Source organism: Clupea harengus, chromosome 10 (genome assembly GCF_900700415.2).
Source record: "Clupea harengus chromosome 10, Ch_v2.0.2, whole genome shotgun sequence".
NCBI lineage: Eukaryota > Metazoa > Chordata > Actinopteri > Clupeiformes > Clupeidae > Clupea > Clupea harengus.
This window is the reverse complement of record NC_045161.1, coordinates 9,273,057-9,287,110: the sequence shown is the minus strand read 5'-3', so window position 1 is coordinate 9,287,110 and position 14,054 is coordinate 9,273,057. Positions and strand designations below refer to the sequence as shown.

Genomic DNA, 14,054 nt, shown 5'->3' with positions numbered 1-14,054 from the left:
CATACTCATCCTTCTCAGATTAGCGTCTTTACTCAATGTCCCTAACCGTTCATCTCAACCTTAATCTCAGTTTTTATCTGCCTCTGGTCCCGCACCCGTAAAGGCACAGACCCGAAACGAGAGACCGGTCCTTTAAAGCTGTTTACCAAAGACTTCTGCGCCTAAACGTGGAGAAACTATTATACAAGCAGAAAAGTCGTTACTCTCCTAATTCTGGTAAAGTATTTTTTCTCGTCCCAATTTGACCATGTTGATCTGGAGATTAGAGCAATCTGATTAGCGGTTTCACCTGGGCGCTACGCAGCGCGGGTTTGTGGATCTACCGGTTGTCAGCAGTTATTCTCTTCATTCTCTAAATGTTGGATACACTGGAATTCTTTTTTCCTGAGGTAAGTGAGCAGGTTTATTTTGGACCTTGCTGTTCCGGCATCCTAATTTTTAAACCCGCATCTTTGTCTGAAGTGAACCTGAAGGGGAGGGTTTTGATGTAGAATTTAGACCTTCAGTGTGTGATTAGTCAACGTCTACGTGCGCTTGTCATTGAAATTATGCCTTTGTTGAAGACCTTTTGAAGGTTTTACATTTTATTTTTTAAAAGCATGACTAATAATTTAGAACCTGGTAAATATGAATAATAGTGTTTCATAAAATGTGTAGTGAGATTCCGTCTCATTTTGTGACCTACATAATGAGCAATAGTTACAGTGGCAGCCTGGTCTACTTGTTTTTCTTTTGGTTGTCTTTTCAACGAGACCGCGTATTTTGAGACTTATGACGAAACTTTTGTTTTGTGGTATCAATTTTCTGATGTACATGCAACAGGCCCCTTCCAACTTTAAAAGCCCCAGAAGGGGTTAAAGCTGCGCAGGCGCGCAGTCATGACGACCGGCAGCCAGATACGGCTTTTGCTATGGAAGAACTGGACACTCCGGAAGCGTCAAAAGGCCAGTGATCCATTGCGCATTTACACATGTATCAGTAACCCTGCCCAGTGAATACATGGTTGCCTCAATGAAATTATGCTGATGAAATATCCTGTTTATTAACAAGATATGACTACTGATTTGTAAACAAATGTTCCCAAATTGAAATCTTGTCCTCAAGGTATTTAATAGGCAACATAATATATTCATTGTAGAATTAATTTCAACAGAATATTGGACACATGAAGCACTCTGCTCAGGGCAAACCATATTGTTCAGTAAATTGTCCATTATCTATTGTAAACACATTTACATTACATTTACATTTAGTCATTAAGCAGACGCTTTTGTCCAAAGCGACGTACAAGGGAGAGAACAGTCAAGCTACGAGCAATAGAGACCTAGTGTAAAAAAAATAAATACTATTTTACACAAGAAATAGGGGAAAAAATGCAGGAATGTAACTGCTGTAAGTGCAAGTTAAGTATTAGCCGAAATGCACTAAATACATGCTTAAATACACTACCATTGTACTATCACACTGTCAGTCAACACTGTTTATTCATCTGACCTCTTCTCTGTGGTTTCTGAAAGTTTGTAAGTGTGTAGTAATTACTCATTTGGGCAAAATTGCAGACTCCATAACACCCTTTACTTAGGCACACTTGTGATCTTTGGACCTGGTCTAAAAAAAAATCCCGATTGAGTATGCTTAGAGAGTTTCAGGAGAAGGTCCTGCTTGCACTTGTAGACATCATCTCAACATCATCTGTGAAAATATAGTATCCAGCTCCTATGTGCTAGCAATATTGAAGGTAGATTGTAACAAGGACTGATCGGGGCATGTTCACAGGTTCGCTTCCTGGTGGAGATCCTGTGGCCAGTTATTTTGTTCATTGGTCTGGTGTGGATGAGGAAAGCAAACCCCTTATACCGCCAACATGAGTGTAAGTCAGTGATCATTACAGTGATTCACAATATATTTAAAAATCTTTGATCATTATTAAGTATGCATACCTGTCTGTGTAACTGCTTGCAAGTTACAAAGTGATCATTGCTACGGAATTCCATATAAAATGAGCACTATTGCCATGGATCTGTGTCAATAGGTCATTAATAGTCCCTGTCCCCTTAGGATGTGGACCCAAGTCGGTACAGTGAATAGCATTGTTACCTTACAAGCAGTTGATCCGGGTTGCCAGGCAATGTATGTTGTTACGTACAAAAATTTGTGCTAAATACTTCACCTTTAATACATTTAGGTTGTCACAAAGTTACTGATTAAACATACGGCATACTTAAAACTATGTCATGAAGGTGCTCCGACAGGGGGCCATTGGGCCCTGTGAGGCGTGCCCCCAGAGGGAGTGCTAGCAACCAGAGTTGCCCGTGCCGAGCAGTGCCCTATTGCCTCCGCGGATTCGCCATGGCGGGGGAGGCCACCGTTTTTTTATACAAACATTCAAAAAACATTCCGGACTGATAATATTCAAGCTATTGGTACAGAATCTCCATAGCAATAGTGCACTAACTAGAATTCCGGTTCCGTAGCCATTGTTGGTGCCTACAAGTTAAGCAGTTCTTTAGCAAGTTTCTCATCTGAGGTCCATTATCCACACTTCCTTGTTTTGTGTTATCATTGCAGGTCATTTCCCAAGCAAGGCGATGCCCTCTACTGGAATCTTACCATGGATTCAGGGCATCTTTTGCAATGCAGAAAATCCATGCTTTCGACACACTACACGCGGAGAAACTCCTGGCGTGGTGTCTAACTACAACAACTCTGTGTAAGTCTTTCTACATAAGTCTACTCTGGAGGCAGGGAAACACATTGGGGTGTCTGAATGTTGATGTGTAGCTGCACTTCTGACTGTACAGTGGGTCTGAAGCTCACTTCACACAGCCTGTGGGAGTTTGAAGGCACCGCTCCCCTCAGTAGCCTTCAGTGTTGAGAAGTTTGTGTAGTTGATTTGTTCCTGCTATGGAGATCATTTATATTCTGTATCTGCTTCTACCTTCATTAGTTGTGCAATATGTTTGGAGTTTTTGGAGCAGACCAAAGGCTTTTTTCTTTCAGAATAGGGCTAAAAACAGCCCCTCTCAATGGTTTCGGTAAGCTGTTATCCTAAGGTCTTTATTTTTTGGCCTGTTCCGTATTCTGTTCCCTTCAGGCTGGCTCGGTTCTATGCTGATTCTCAAGAGCTGCTCCTAAATGAGCCAGAGTTACAGCAGTTGGGCCAACTGTGGGAAGAACTCTCTGTCATGGCCAACTTCATGGACATCCTACGCAATCAACCAGATCGCGTCGCAGGTAAAAACACAGACATGCAAGCACTCTCTCCCACACACACACACACACACACACACACACATGCAAGTTGCATGCACATTATCATCCATAAGCTACACATACACTTCTTGACACAAACAGATTCACAGACTCTCCAGTTCATATACACAGACAGTCTAGCACACACTAATGTCACAGCATCACAAAAGCAAATACAACCACAACACAAGTTTATGATTTAAACTCGTAGGGGAATAACATTTTAGTTGAAATTCAGTAGTGATACAGGGTATGTCTTGATTGTACGTATGAATTATTCCTCTCAGTCAGTCCAGATTTCCACACCCTCTTTACCCTTAGTTTAGACACATTATAGCTCTTGTAGACGCTAACTACATGTTATATGAAAGTGTGTATGTTTATGTGTACGCATGTTTCTATGGTTTCTTATTCATCTTATTCTTCTTATTTCTTCTGCGATTGGAGTCTATAACCCCTATGGCCCCTAGAACCTTTTGGTAAAACGTTTTGAACACTGATTCACCAAGTTGTGTGAAGTTCACCACACATTAATCGCATACAACAGACACTGCAATGAACTTTATACATATACATATTATTTCTTTATTTAGTGAAGACATTTTTTATTTCTTCCTGCTCTCATAGTTCGTCTGTAGCTAGTGAGTTAACCCATTTATGTAACATCAGACTATACCAACAGCTATAGCACTGATCAAATCTTGCTAGCTTGCAAACTTATGTCACCAAAAAAATGGGACCTTATAACTTACTATAGTGTAATATAGTATATAACTTATATATTGTTTTTTTTATATATATAGTATAGTCGAATAGCAGTTTCTTCTTGAAGTTATGGTTAGAAATATTTTGCAGATTACTTTTGAGGATTTCCATAGGCTTTTAAGAGTCTTTCTTAAGTTCTGGAATCCTCCATCTCGAACTCGGAAACGAGGTAATGTATACATTTAATTCCAAGATGAGGCTGATATCATCCAATTACCAATATAGCCCAAAACATTGATGCTAGCTCCACATCAAAAGCAGACAGTGCAGAAATACAAACCATTAAAAACCTGACATAGGTCTTAATTAAAATTAATTAAAAACCTGACAAAGGTCTTAATTATTACCACAATGCAGACTGGCCACTATATCCCTCCAATAGGGCCCTTGCTGAGCGGTGCACAGTAACAAATGGGGTCAAGAGACATCATGGAGTGTGATTAATCTGTGTTAATTTGTATTAATGCGTTATCTTTCTATTATTAATAAATCAAAATGAACACGTTATATCAGAAATAAACTCATAAATTTGCTAATCTTTGGTCAGTTAACATAAAACTTGCTGTGAGTGCTTACGGCCATGCCCTTGACATAATGTTTCCGTGGCAACTATGCTCTTCTGGGTTGCCTGGCCCCCTCAATGCTGCTTGCAAATATATGTATTCATTATTTTTGTCTATAGATTGTGTATTTCATCAAGCATTTTGATGAATAAACTATTGTAGTGTCAGTTATGTTATGCCTACCTCCGTGCAAACTTTTCCTGTATCTCTTCTCTAGGCCATGGGCTGAAGATTGAGGACATCCTGAAGGATGATGAGACCCTCACGTCGTTCCTTCTGCGCGATGCTGGACTCTCTGACTCAGTAGTGGATGAACTGGTCAATGCCCATGTCAGAGTCGAGCAGGTAGGCAAGCGAACCTGATCTGGGCTGGGTTTCCCGAACGGTGTCTCTTAGTGTTTTGAAAGGTATACCTTACTAAAGTTGTTAACTTTTCTATGCGTGTTTCCCAAACCATCTCTTAAGAGTCCCCCAAGAGAAACCTTCCTACGTATAGGAGGCTGAATTCATGTTTCAGCCATCGATTATTGTCATTCACATAGATTTGAGCGTGCATGAGATGAGTATGATGGGCATGTCTCAGATTGGAGTGCAGGTGATCATTATTAGAAAGAACAAATATTGAGCAGGTTAAAATTTAAAAAGTTCCCAAATAAAGATGGCTGTAGGCTAGAAGTTACTCATAGACTTTTATTCACAAGGGATTAAAAATGAGCTAAAAACAGCTAATTCATTTATACAGATGTTTTTTCTCTTTATTTAATGAAGAACAAAATGTAATGTTTGTTTTATCTGGTATAGCTAAGAGTGGTCCAGGGCAACCTTACAAAAGTATCTCCTACAGAAGAGTTAAAGTTCTGGGAAACACCTTGAAACATTACAGAACATATTAAGGTATAACTTACATTTCCCCTCGCACTGAGAAGGCTTTGGGAAACCCTGCCCTGGTGTCTTTGTAAAACTGGTGGCCAGTGTTGCTGTTGAACAGACTTCAACTGGTTTTCTGTGGTGTTTGGGAGAATACAGTAGAGGAGTGATGATTTGTGTTTAGGTAACAGTAGAATCTAGCTGATCCAGGGTGGTACAGGTAATACCTGATTGAGTCAGAGGTCAGATCTATTGATGGGGCAGACAACTTGATAGATTTGGATAATTTACAACAGAAAGGAGTCAGGTCTGGCTTGAGTTTCACTCAGTCTATAACATTTGCTCTGCTCTCTGTGCAATCATCTCCCTCAACACATTGCGAAGGAAGACCTGGCTGAAGCTGGCTAAGCAGCCATCTGGCCTATCTGTTGCGTTTCTAAGTGACACAAAGACACATACAGTATATATTAAAGTTAATAATGCTGGTCTCAGGTTGGGAGTTTGTGTATGATATTCCCTGACCAGAAGCAGCTGCAGAGCATTGTCTTCTATGAGCAGTTATTATTATATATACATTGAAAAAGCAGTACAGATGCCAGTTACATTATTTGTCATTCCTACTTAACATCAGACTAATCTTTCATAATATCATATGGTGATAGTTAGGAGTGAGTTAATGCTTTATACTTGCATATTCACAGATGCAGTGTAATGTGGTTGTTTAACATAGACCATCTTCTCTGGCTCTCTCTAGTATGTTATTTTCTAATCTGTGTGCAAACTGACATCAAGCAGGGTCTCTAGTAAGTGATAGTGTACATAACACGTATATCTCACAAGTTTGTAAATGGTGCTGACTGGTCCCTTCCTAATTCGTGATTGGTTAATTTGTGTTAATGTTGGTGGTTTGCACATCGTCGTTCTGTACTGAAAGGCCTGTTCTCTGGTTTGTGATTGGGTAGTTTGCGTATGGCGTGCCGGACCTGACTCTGAAGAAGATTGCATGCAGCCAGGAGCTGTTGGAGCGCTTCATCATCTTCCCGAGCCGCCGTGGCCTCCACGGAGTCCGCAACGCCATGTGTGCCCTCTCACAGGCACGCTTGCAGAAGGTCGAAGACTCCCTCTATGCCAATGTGGACTTCTTCAAGCTCTTCCGTTTGGTGAGTGTGGTTGGTCTGCTAATAAACTAAGGTGCTACTTCACTAAAGAAGGAAGCCATTGTATTTGCAACTGACCAGGATATCCTTGTGACAGAGGAAATAGGTTGTGGAAAAATCCTGTAGCAGAGAGGTATCTTCAGGCTTGGCCCTAAAAATGGGTTAGTCTACCAGAAAAAATAGGAAATAAAGAGGTAATATTTTTGCGCACTTTGAGGGATGCATTTCCAGGATGCACTACCTGCTAGTGGAACCAATTTAAATAGATTGACGCAGGGTTAAGAGGTTGTGCGTCTTAGTTGTTTGTGATTAGTGATTAGATAGTGTACATAACACCTTGTTGTTTGAGTTAGCTTAGAATAGCTAATTTTACTTCGAGGAATCTTCTATAAATGGAACACTCATTAAGTTGTACTCTCACCCCACCATTTAGGGTCTTGTGCTTGGCATGGAAGTTTTTAAACTAGCATTTAGACCAAGCAAGCCATCTTGGTCACAAGAACAGGGCCCCCGGAGTCTGTCTATATGTTTGTCTTTGCCGTTCTCTTGCTCTAGTAAGCGTTGTATTCCATCTCTGTCTCAACAGCTCTTTGTATCTTTATGTCACTCTCTCACTCAGCGGTTGGGCACAATAGTTGTGTCATGAGACAATTGGTCTGACAGCAGCTTTCTCTTTTGCGATCACCTTAGAGTTTGTTTTAGGTAAGACAGGTGCGCTGATACACCGACGCTGCAGCTGATGTCATCTCTGCTCTAATTTCACTAACAGGCTTAGGCAGGCTGCTACCCACCCCCAGCAGGGCTTGCTTGCAGAAGGTATAAATAGCACTCACATGCTCTCCTGAGCCGCAAGGCTGAGGCCCCAGCAGCTCCTCTTTAGCTCACGTTTAGCACCCCTGCCTCTGTGTATGTTTTGGCAGGCTACCCACAGTCAACATGCTTGGACAAATCCTTCAGTGTCAACAAATGGCTTGAGCCTTTGACCTGAAAACCAAGCTGTCTCTGACTGAATGCTGATTTTTAATTATGTCAAATGAGCAAAAAGCCCTCTGTCATGATTCATTTATATCTTCATTAATAGTAGCAAAGTTGAGTTTCATGAATGAATAGCTCAAAATGTAAAGCCATCTTTCATCTTTGAAAGGGATCTTAAAATGAAAAACAAATAACTGGCGTCCCTCAATAGAATTGTGAGGGGAGTTGTTTTGAGAGTTTAGATCTTGTCTGCCCACTGATCTCTCTTTCTCTTTCCTTCATCCCCCTGGTTCCTCACTGTCTCAGCTACCAACTGTCCTTGGTGATGGCACTACTGGTGTGGACCTGCGTCACTGGGGGGTTGTCCTCTCTTCTGTATCCGACAAGGTTCAAGAGGTAAAACTGATATCGAAGACCCTCCTCTGTTCTCTTCTCTCTTTCTTTTTCCTAATTTCTGTGCCCACTTTTCTATCTCTAATTCGCTCACTATGATTCTTTGATAGCCTGTGTTTTGTTTGTAGCGATATTAGCATACATAGTGCTAGTGGAATCACATACACTGGGTATCCAAGAGTAAAAAATAAGTGAAGGAAATACGTGAATTTCAAACAAACGAAAAAAAGTTTGTACGCTCACATGAGCTGGTTTTTCTATGGAGGCCCATATCTTCCACTTGAAAAAAAATCCAAGTCACATAGTATGTCATAATTATGATGTAGTATCTCATAATTATGACTTAATATCTCATAATTATTGCGATAGGAAGTCATAATTATGAGATAGCGAGTCATGATGAGATAACAAGTCATTATTATGAGATAAGATGTGATACTAATGTAACGTTGGCTCACCCACCCATAAATGCATGCAAAAATAAAAACAAAAGATCATCGTGCGATTAGACGTGGACAGTTAAACAGGTGATGATCATCATTCGTTAAATGCACCCATCATCGCTGGTTAGCTATGCGCATGCGAGCGTTATTTAACTTGTGTGTTAAAGTGTTAAAGGCTTAGATTTTGACCAGAAAAACACAGGCTAAACACCCTTCGTAAATTTGGCCCAAAGTGTTTTCTGTGTTGTTTATTAATATATGAAACACTTCACACTAAGCAAGTGTTTATTTTTCTGTAAGATGTGTTTATGGTGAATATTACATGACCAAGCTCATATTGTCTTTTGTGCAGCTGGCTGAGAGAAGTAGTTCCCAGGACCTCCTGAAGGTGGTGTCCCCACTCTTCCAGTCTGGCGGTTCAGCCCCCTTTAGCCAGTTGATGAGGATAGTGTCGGACCTGTTCTGCGGGTACCCTGAGGGGGCAGGCAGCCGTGTCATGTCCTTCAACTGGTATGAGGACAACAACTACAAGGTCTTCCTGGGTGTCAACAAATCCAAGAGTCACGACAGCTACGTCTACGATGACGGCTCCAGTAAGTCTCGGCCCATTCCTCTGTGGATGTCCATGTCTCCGAAATATAGGTCAACAACTCCTACCTTTCTGTCTGTCTGTACCAAGCCAGTCTTCTTTTCAGGTTGCTTGTCTGTCTGCTGCTTGTTGTATGTGTTATTCCCATTGACACCTGTCAGTGCCTTTTCCCCCTTGTCTGACTATGGACTATTTTTTCTTGAATGCCGTCCAGTTTCTCTCTGCAGTATGCTTAAACATGCTCATTGCCCTCTCTCACCCACTCATTGCCCTCTCTCACCCACCCTTTGCCCTCTCTCACCCACCCTTTGCCCTCTCTCACCCACTCATTGCCCTCTCTCAACCACCCTTTGCCCTTTCTCACCCACTCATTGCCCTCTCTCACCCACCCTTTTCCCTCTCTCACCCACTCTTTGTTGCTCTGAACTCCTCGCCATTTTAACTAGTCCTCTGGCTCTAACCCCATATTAAGAACACCACCACCAGCCATTCTTTTTCCAAAAGAACTGACTTTTCCCCCAGCCTTATTAGATTACCCGTCAAGGTGGTTCATTCTGTGAGTGACATTTGGGTGTCTCATTAGTCACTTCACTCCATGGTAATATTTTCCTCTTTTAAAGATAGTTCACTTCAAATAAAACATTGTATGCAGCATAACACTGTTGAAATATTGGCTTTCATATTATCCAGATTCATGTTGTCCCAATTAAAAATAGAATAATACAGTGGGAATACACCACTAATAATACAAGCTTTCAGTGTCTCTGGGTTTCGTCTCCAACACCTCATCTCTGTCCTCTGCAGCTCCCTTCTGTAACGGCCTGATGCAGACCCTGGAGTCCAACCCTATCACTAAGATTGTGTGGAATTCTGCTAAGCCACTGCTGATGGGGAAGATCCTCTACGCTCCTGACTCTCCTGCTGTGCGCAGGATCCTGAAGAGTGTGAGGGATACACACATACGTGCACACACACACACACACACACGCTCCAGTATATAGATGTGCTTACACACACGTGTGCATTCTTGTTCTGATACACATACCGTAGATGTGCCCACATGTTAACTCATGTGTGTGTGTGTGTGTGTGTGTGTGTGTGTGTGTGTGTTCTTTAGGCCAACACAACCTTTGAGGAGCTGGAACGGCTGTTTAACATGGGCCGGGCCTGGGAGGAAGTGGGGCCGCAGCTGTGGAACTTCTTTCATGATAGCCTCCAGATGAACATGATCCGTGTAAATCTCTCTCTAAGTCTCTCTGTCCCCAACAAGCATGTACATACACACACTCACACTCCTCACACTCACACACACACACACACACACACACACACACACACACACACACACACACACACACACACACACACACACACACACACACACACACACACACACACACACACACACTCTCTCATACACACATTTACTGCTGTTCTACCTCAGGATTATCTCGCCTCTCATGACGGTTATGTACTCACCTCCCCTCTCTTTGTGTCTCCTAACCTTCCCCTGTCCTCCTTGTTGTAAATGTCATGCTGGTCTATGTTGACGTTGGTACATGTTATCCCTTCAGGACACTCTCGGGCACCCCACAGTAATGGACTTCCTGGACCGCCGACTAGAGGACACGGAATTATCCACCCGACACATCCTCAACTTCCTGTTTAATGGCCCAGAGGAGAAGCGTGAGGCTGGAATGCCCAGTTTAGACTGGAGGAACATCTTCAACATGACGGATCAGTTCGTCCACACCTTCAACCAGTATGCTCAGGTGAGGCCTACACACACACACACACACACACACACACACACACACATATATGCTACACACTATTTCTGTCTCGCACACATGCACTAAGTTCGACAAAGTCCTTCATGAAGCCCCTCTCACCCACACATCCTCTCTCTCTGTCTCACACTCGCCCGCGCACACACACACGCGCACGAACACACACACACACACACATTAGCTGTAATTCCTCCCTCTCTGCAGTGCATAAAACTGGATAAGTTTGAAGGCCTTGAGGACGAGGACCAGGTGTCTCACAAAGCACTGTACCTGCTGGAGGAGAACAAGTTCTGGGCAGGGCTCATCTTCTTGGACATAATGCCCTGGACCGAAGCACTGCCTCCCCACATTAAGTTCAAGATCCGCATGGACATAGACGCCGTGGAGCGCACCAACAAGATTAAGGACAGGTAGTAGCCCTCCTAACTTCAAATCCCCCCTCCCCCAGACCCAGATTCTTTCTCCCCCCCTGCTGCAGACTCATAAGGTAATCAGTGGGGGTGCTTGGTGCTCTCACTCTCATCCTCAGCTCTTACGGTCTAGCCCTGCAGTCCGGGGGTTCTCAGTGACGGCAAATAAACAAGTGTATTTGACTGGAGAGCCTAGTGGCTGTGGGGATAAGCTGCTTGTGTGATGAATACTAGGAGGAATGCAAGTGTTGATCCTCTTACAGTGGAGAGTGAGGGAGTGAGTGGATGGTGAAGGCAAAAAGACAGAAGAAGAAGTCTGAGAGAGATAATGCAATGGAAGCAGAAATGTCTTCTACCCAAAGTTGCTCGTTATTATTCGGGGGAAATACAGTCAGTTACTGTGCGTCAGCCATTATGTTTCTTCAAATCGATTCATATCATTGTGGATGGCCACAAGATTAAAATGTCTATTCTGTTTGCCAAGGGCGTCAGCAGCATTTTGAGAGTGGGGGGGACATATTTTGGCGGGGGGTCTCGGGGTTGTCCCCCAGAAAATTTTGAAAGATGTAGATGCAATTTCCCGCATTCTGGTGCATTTACCATGTTTTTAGATAAAAAGGGATCTCTCTCTTTCATTGTTTTTCCTTGGAGTCGGCATGGTCTGCAATTACTGACTACTATTATGTTCTGGTAGACTGGGTAAACCCAGCCCGATCTGCAATCTTAAATAAGATTGAGCTTGGTCTGGTGATAGGCAGGATAATGTTTTGGTGCAATAGACAGAGGACTGGCACTGACAACTTTGGCACTTTATTCTCCATTTAATGAGAGCAATATATTTAAAAGGAGGATTTAAAAAGTCGTTAGAAAAACTAGCATGTTAGCTAACGTTAACTCCAGATTAGCTCACAGTTGTTAAAAAATAAACCACCTTCATTTTTTTTTGTAGCTACTTGAAAAACACATCCTGGTCATCGCTTTCTGCTTGAAACAGACGCCTAGGTCTGAATACGACCAAAAGCACAACATATTTCAGTCCCAGAATAAGTAATCAACAAATGCTGTTCCACTTGTAATGGGTAAATAAAGTATGGTACTAGTGCTAGTTGTAGGTAAATAGCTTGCTTATCTAGCTATAATCATAATGTTTGCAGAAGAATCTTTGTGACTTAATGCTATTATAGCCAGAGAATGTCTCATAATGGTGCTTTGGCCACTAAAGGGAAAACTTGGCCAACTCTGACTTACTTTCCTCTTCCTCGGAAAAAAAACCTCCTTCCATCTCGTCTGTGGAACAGCTAGCGCAACGCTTCAATCAAAGAGTATGGGAGTTGAATCTGGTGCGTGATGTGTAGGAACCAGGCAAACGCGGAGTGGATTTCTATTGCTATGGGTATTCCCCCTACTGATAAAGTGGAACGGATTTGATTGTGAAGCAATGGAAAGAACGCGGGACTAGTAGACCAGTCATGCACTAATATTTTGATGGCAAATGTGGGTGGGTCCAAACGACTTTTTTTTTTTAAAGTGAGGGGGACGTGACCCCCCCCCCCCAAGTTATATTGTGGCGACGCCCATGCTGTTTGCAACATAGGACTTTGTTTTTACTACACATTATTGAAAAGTGATCGCTTTAGTATGTAGTTGCCCCCAACGAGTGCACAGCAGGCAGAAGGCTGAGAGCTGACCGTTCACTCAGGGAATTGAGGAGGAGGAGAATGGGAGCTAGCGAGATAAAGCCTGGTGTGGCAGCTAGATTTATTTCTTCTTCTATAGTTTTAGCTGTATGTGTTATTTTCCTCCATTTAAAAGAAAACATCGAAACATTGTCCTCAGTCCTCCAGAGTTAGCTAGCTGTCCTCCATTAATTTCCTCTCCTTTCTTTGTGCTACTGTTTGCTTTCTATGTTTCTTCTCTGTGTGTCTTTCTTACCCCCCCCCCCCCCCCCCCCCCCCCCCCATGTCCTGTTCTCTTTCTCTTCTCTTCTCATCTCCTTCTCCCCATCTCAGGTACTGGGACCCAGGACCTCGTGCTTCTGCCCTGGAAGACCTGCGCTATATCTGGGGAGGCTTTGCGTACCTACAGGACATGGTCGAGCATGGCATCCTGAAGCTGCAGACTGGCAATGACTGGCCACTGGGGGTCTACATGCAGCAGATGCCGTACCCCTGCTATGTGGATGACCTGTAAGTGAGGCTAATAATAACCAACCAGTTTTCAAGCCTTCGGCATCCAAGCCATTTCTCTGCTACTCGGAAGAGTCTTTAGAACGTCAGATAGTTTTGATAATTAACTTTGTAATCAGTTGCCATTATAACTTCCGTATTCTACATGACTGAAGATTGTATCAAGCATGGTTAGACACTATTTAAACCATGGAAACATTCAACTCTATGTAGCAGAGATTACTTGCACAAGTGACACACTAAGCAAACGGTCTCCCCCCATTTCATGACAGTTCACAGTATTGGGTGATGTGTGTTGTGTTCAGTGCTCAGTATTTCTGTGATGAATCTTGAACAGGCTTTTGTAGTCCTTCTAGATGTTTTGGGGAAGTCCATATCATAGCCCTGCTGCAGATCAGTGCTCAGTATTTCTGTCCTCTCCCCCATCTGCAGCTTCATGATCACGCTGAACCGCTGCTTCCCCATCTTCATGGTGCTGGCCTGGATCTACTCCGTCTCCATGACGGTGAAGAGCATCGTCCTGGAGAAGGAGCTGCGTCTGAAGGAGACGCTCAAGGCCATGGGTGTGGCCAACGGCGTTCTCTGGTACACCTGGTTCATTGACAGCTTCCTCATGATGACCCTCAGCACCACACTGCTCACCTGGATCATCATGGTGAGAGAG

The 14,054-nt window shown here is 43.0% G+C and overlaps 1 protein-coding gene across 1 annotated transcript in view; it reads left to right on the top strand.

Annotated features, from left to right (window-relative positions):
* The first annotated feature begins 3 nt into the window (after positions 1-3).
* The window catches only part of abca4b (ATP-binding cassette, sub-family A (ABC1), member 4b), a 31,662-nt gene continuing 17,611 nt past the window's right edge, over positions 4-14,054 (top strand). The window contains exons 1-15 of the mRNA XM_031575267.2: positions 4-389; positions 823-944; positions 1,777-1,870; positions 2,569-2,710; positions 3,095-3,234; positions 4,798-4,925; positions 6,410-6,607; positions 7,886-7,975; positions 8,768-9,008; positions 9,809-9,948; positions 10,122-10,238; positions 10,579-10,776; positions 10,999-11,204; positions 13,214-13,390; positions 13,823-14,045. Coding sequence (XP_031431127.1) covers positions 879-944; positions 1,777-1,870; positions 2,569-2,710; positions 3,095-3,234; positions 4,798-4,925; positions 6,410-6,607; positions 7,886-7,975; positions 8,768-9,008; positions 9,809-9,948; positions 10,122-10,238; positions 10,579-10,776; positions 10,999-11,204; positions 13,214-13,390; positions 13,823-14,045 — 2,160 coding nt within the window. The 5' untranslated portion in view covers positions 4-389; positions 823-878. The remainder of the gene's footprint in view (positions 390-822; positions 945-1,776; positions 1,871-2,568; positions 2,711-3,094; positions 3,235-4,797; positions 4,926-6,409; positions 6,608-7,885; positions 7,976-8,767; positions 9,009-9,808; positions 9,949-10,121; positions 10,239-10,578; positions 10,777-10,998; positions 11,205-13,213; positions 13,391-13,822; positions 14,046-14,054) is intronic.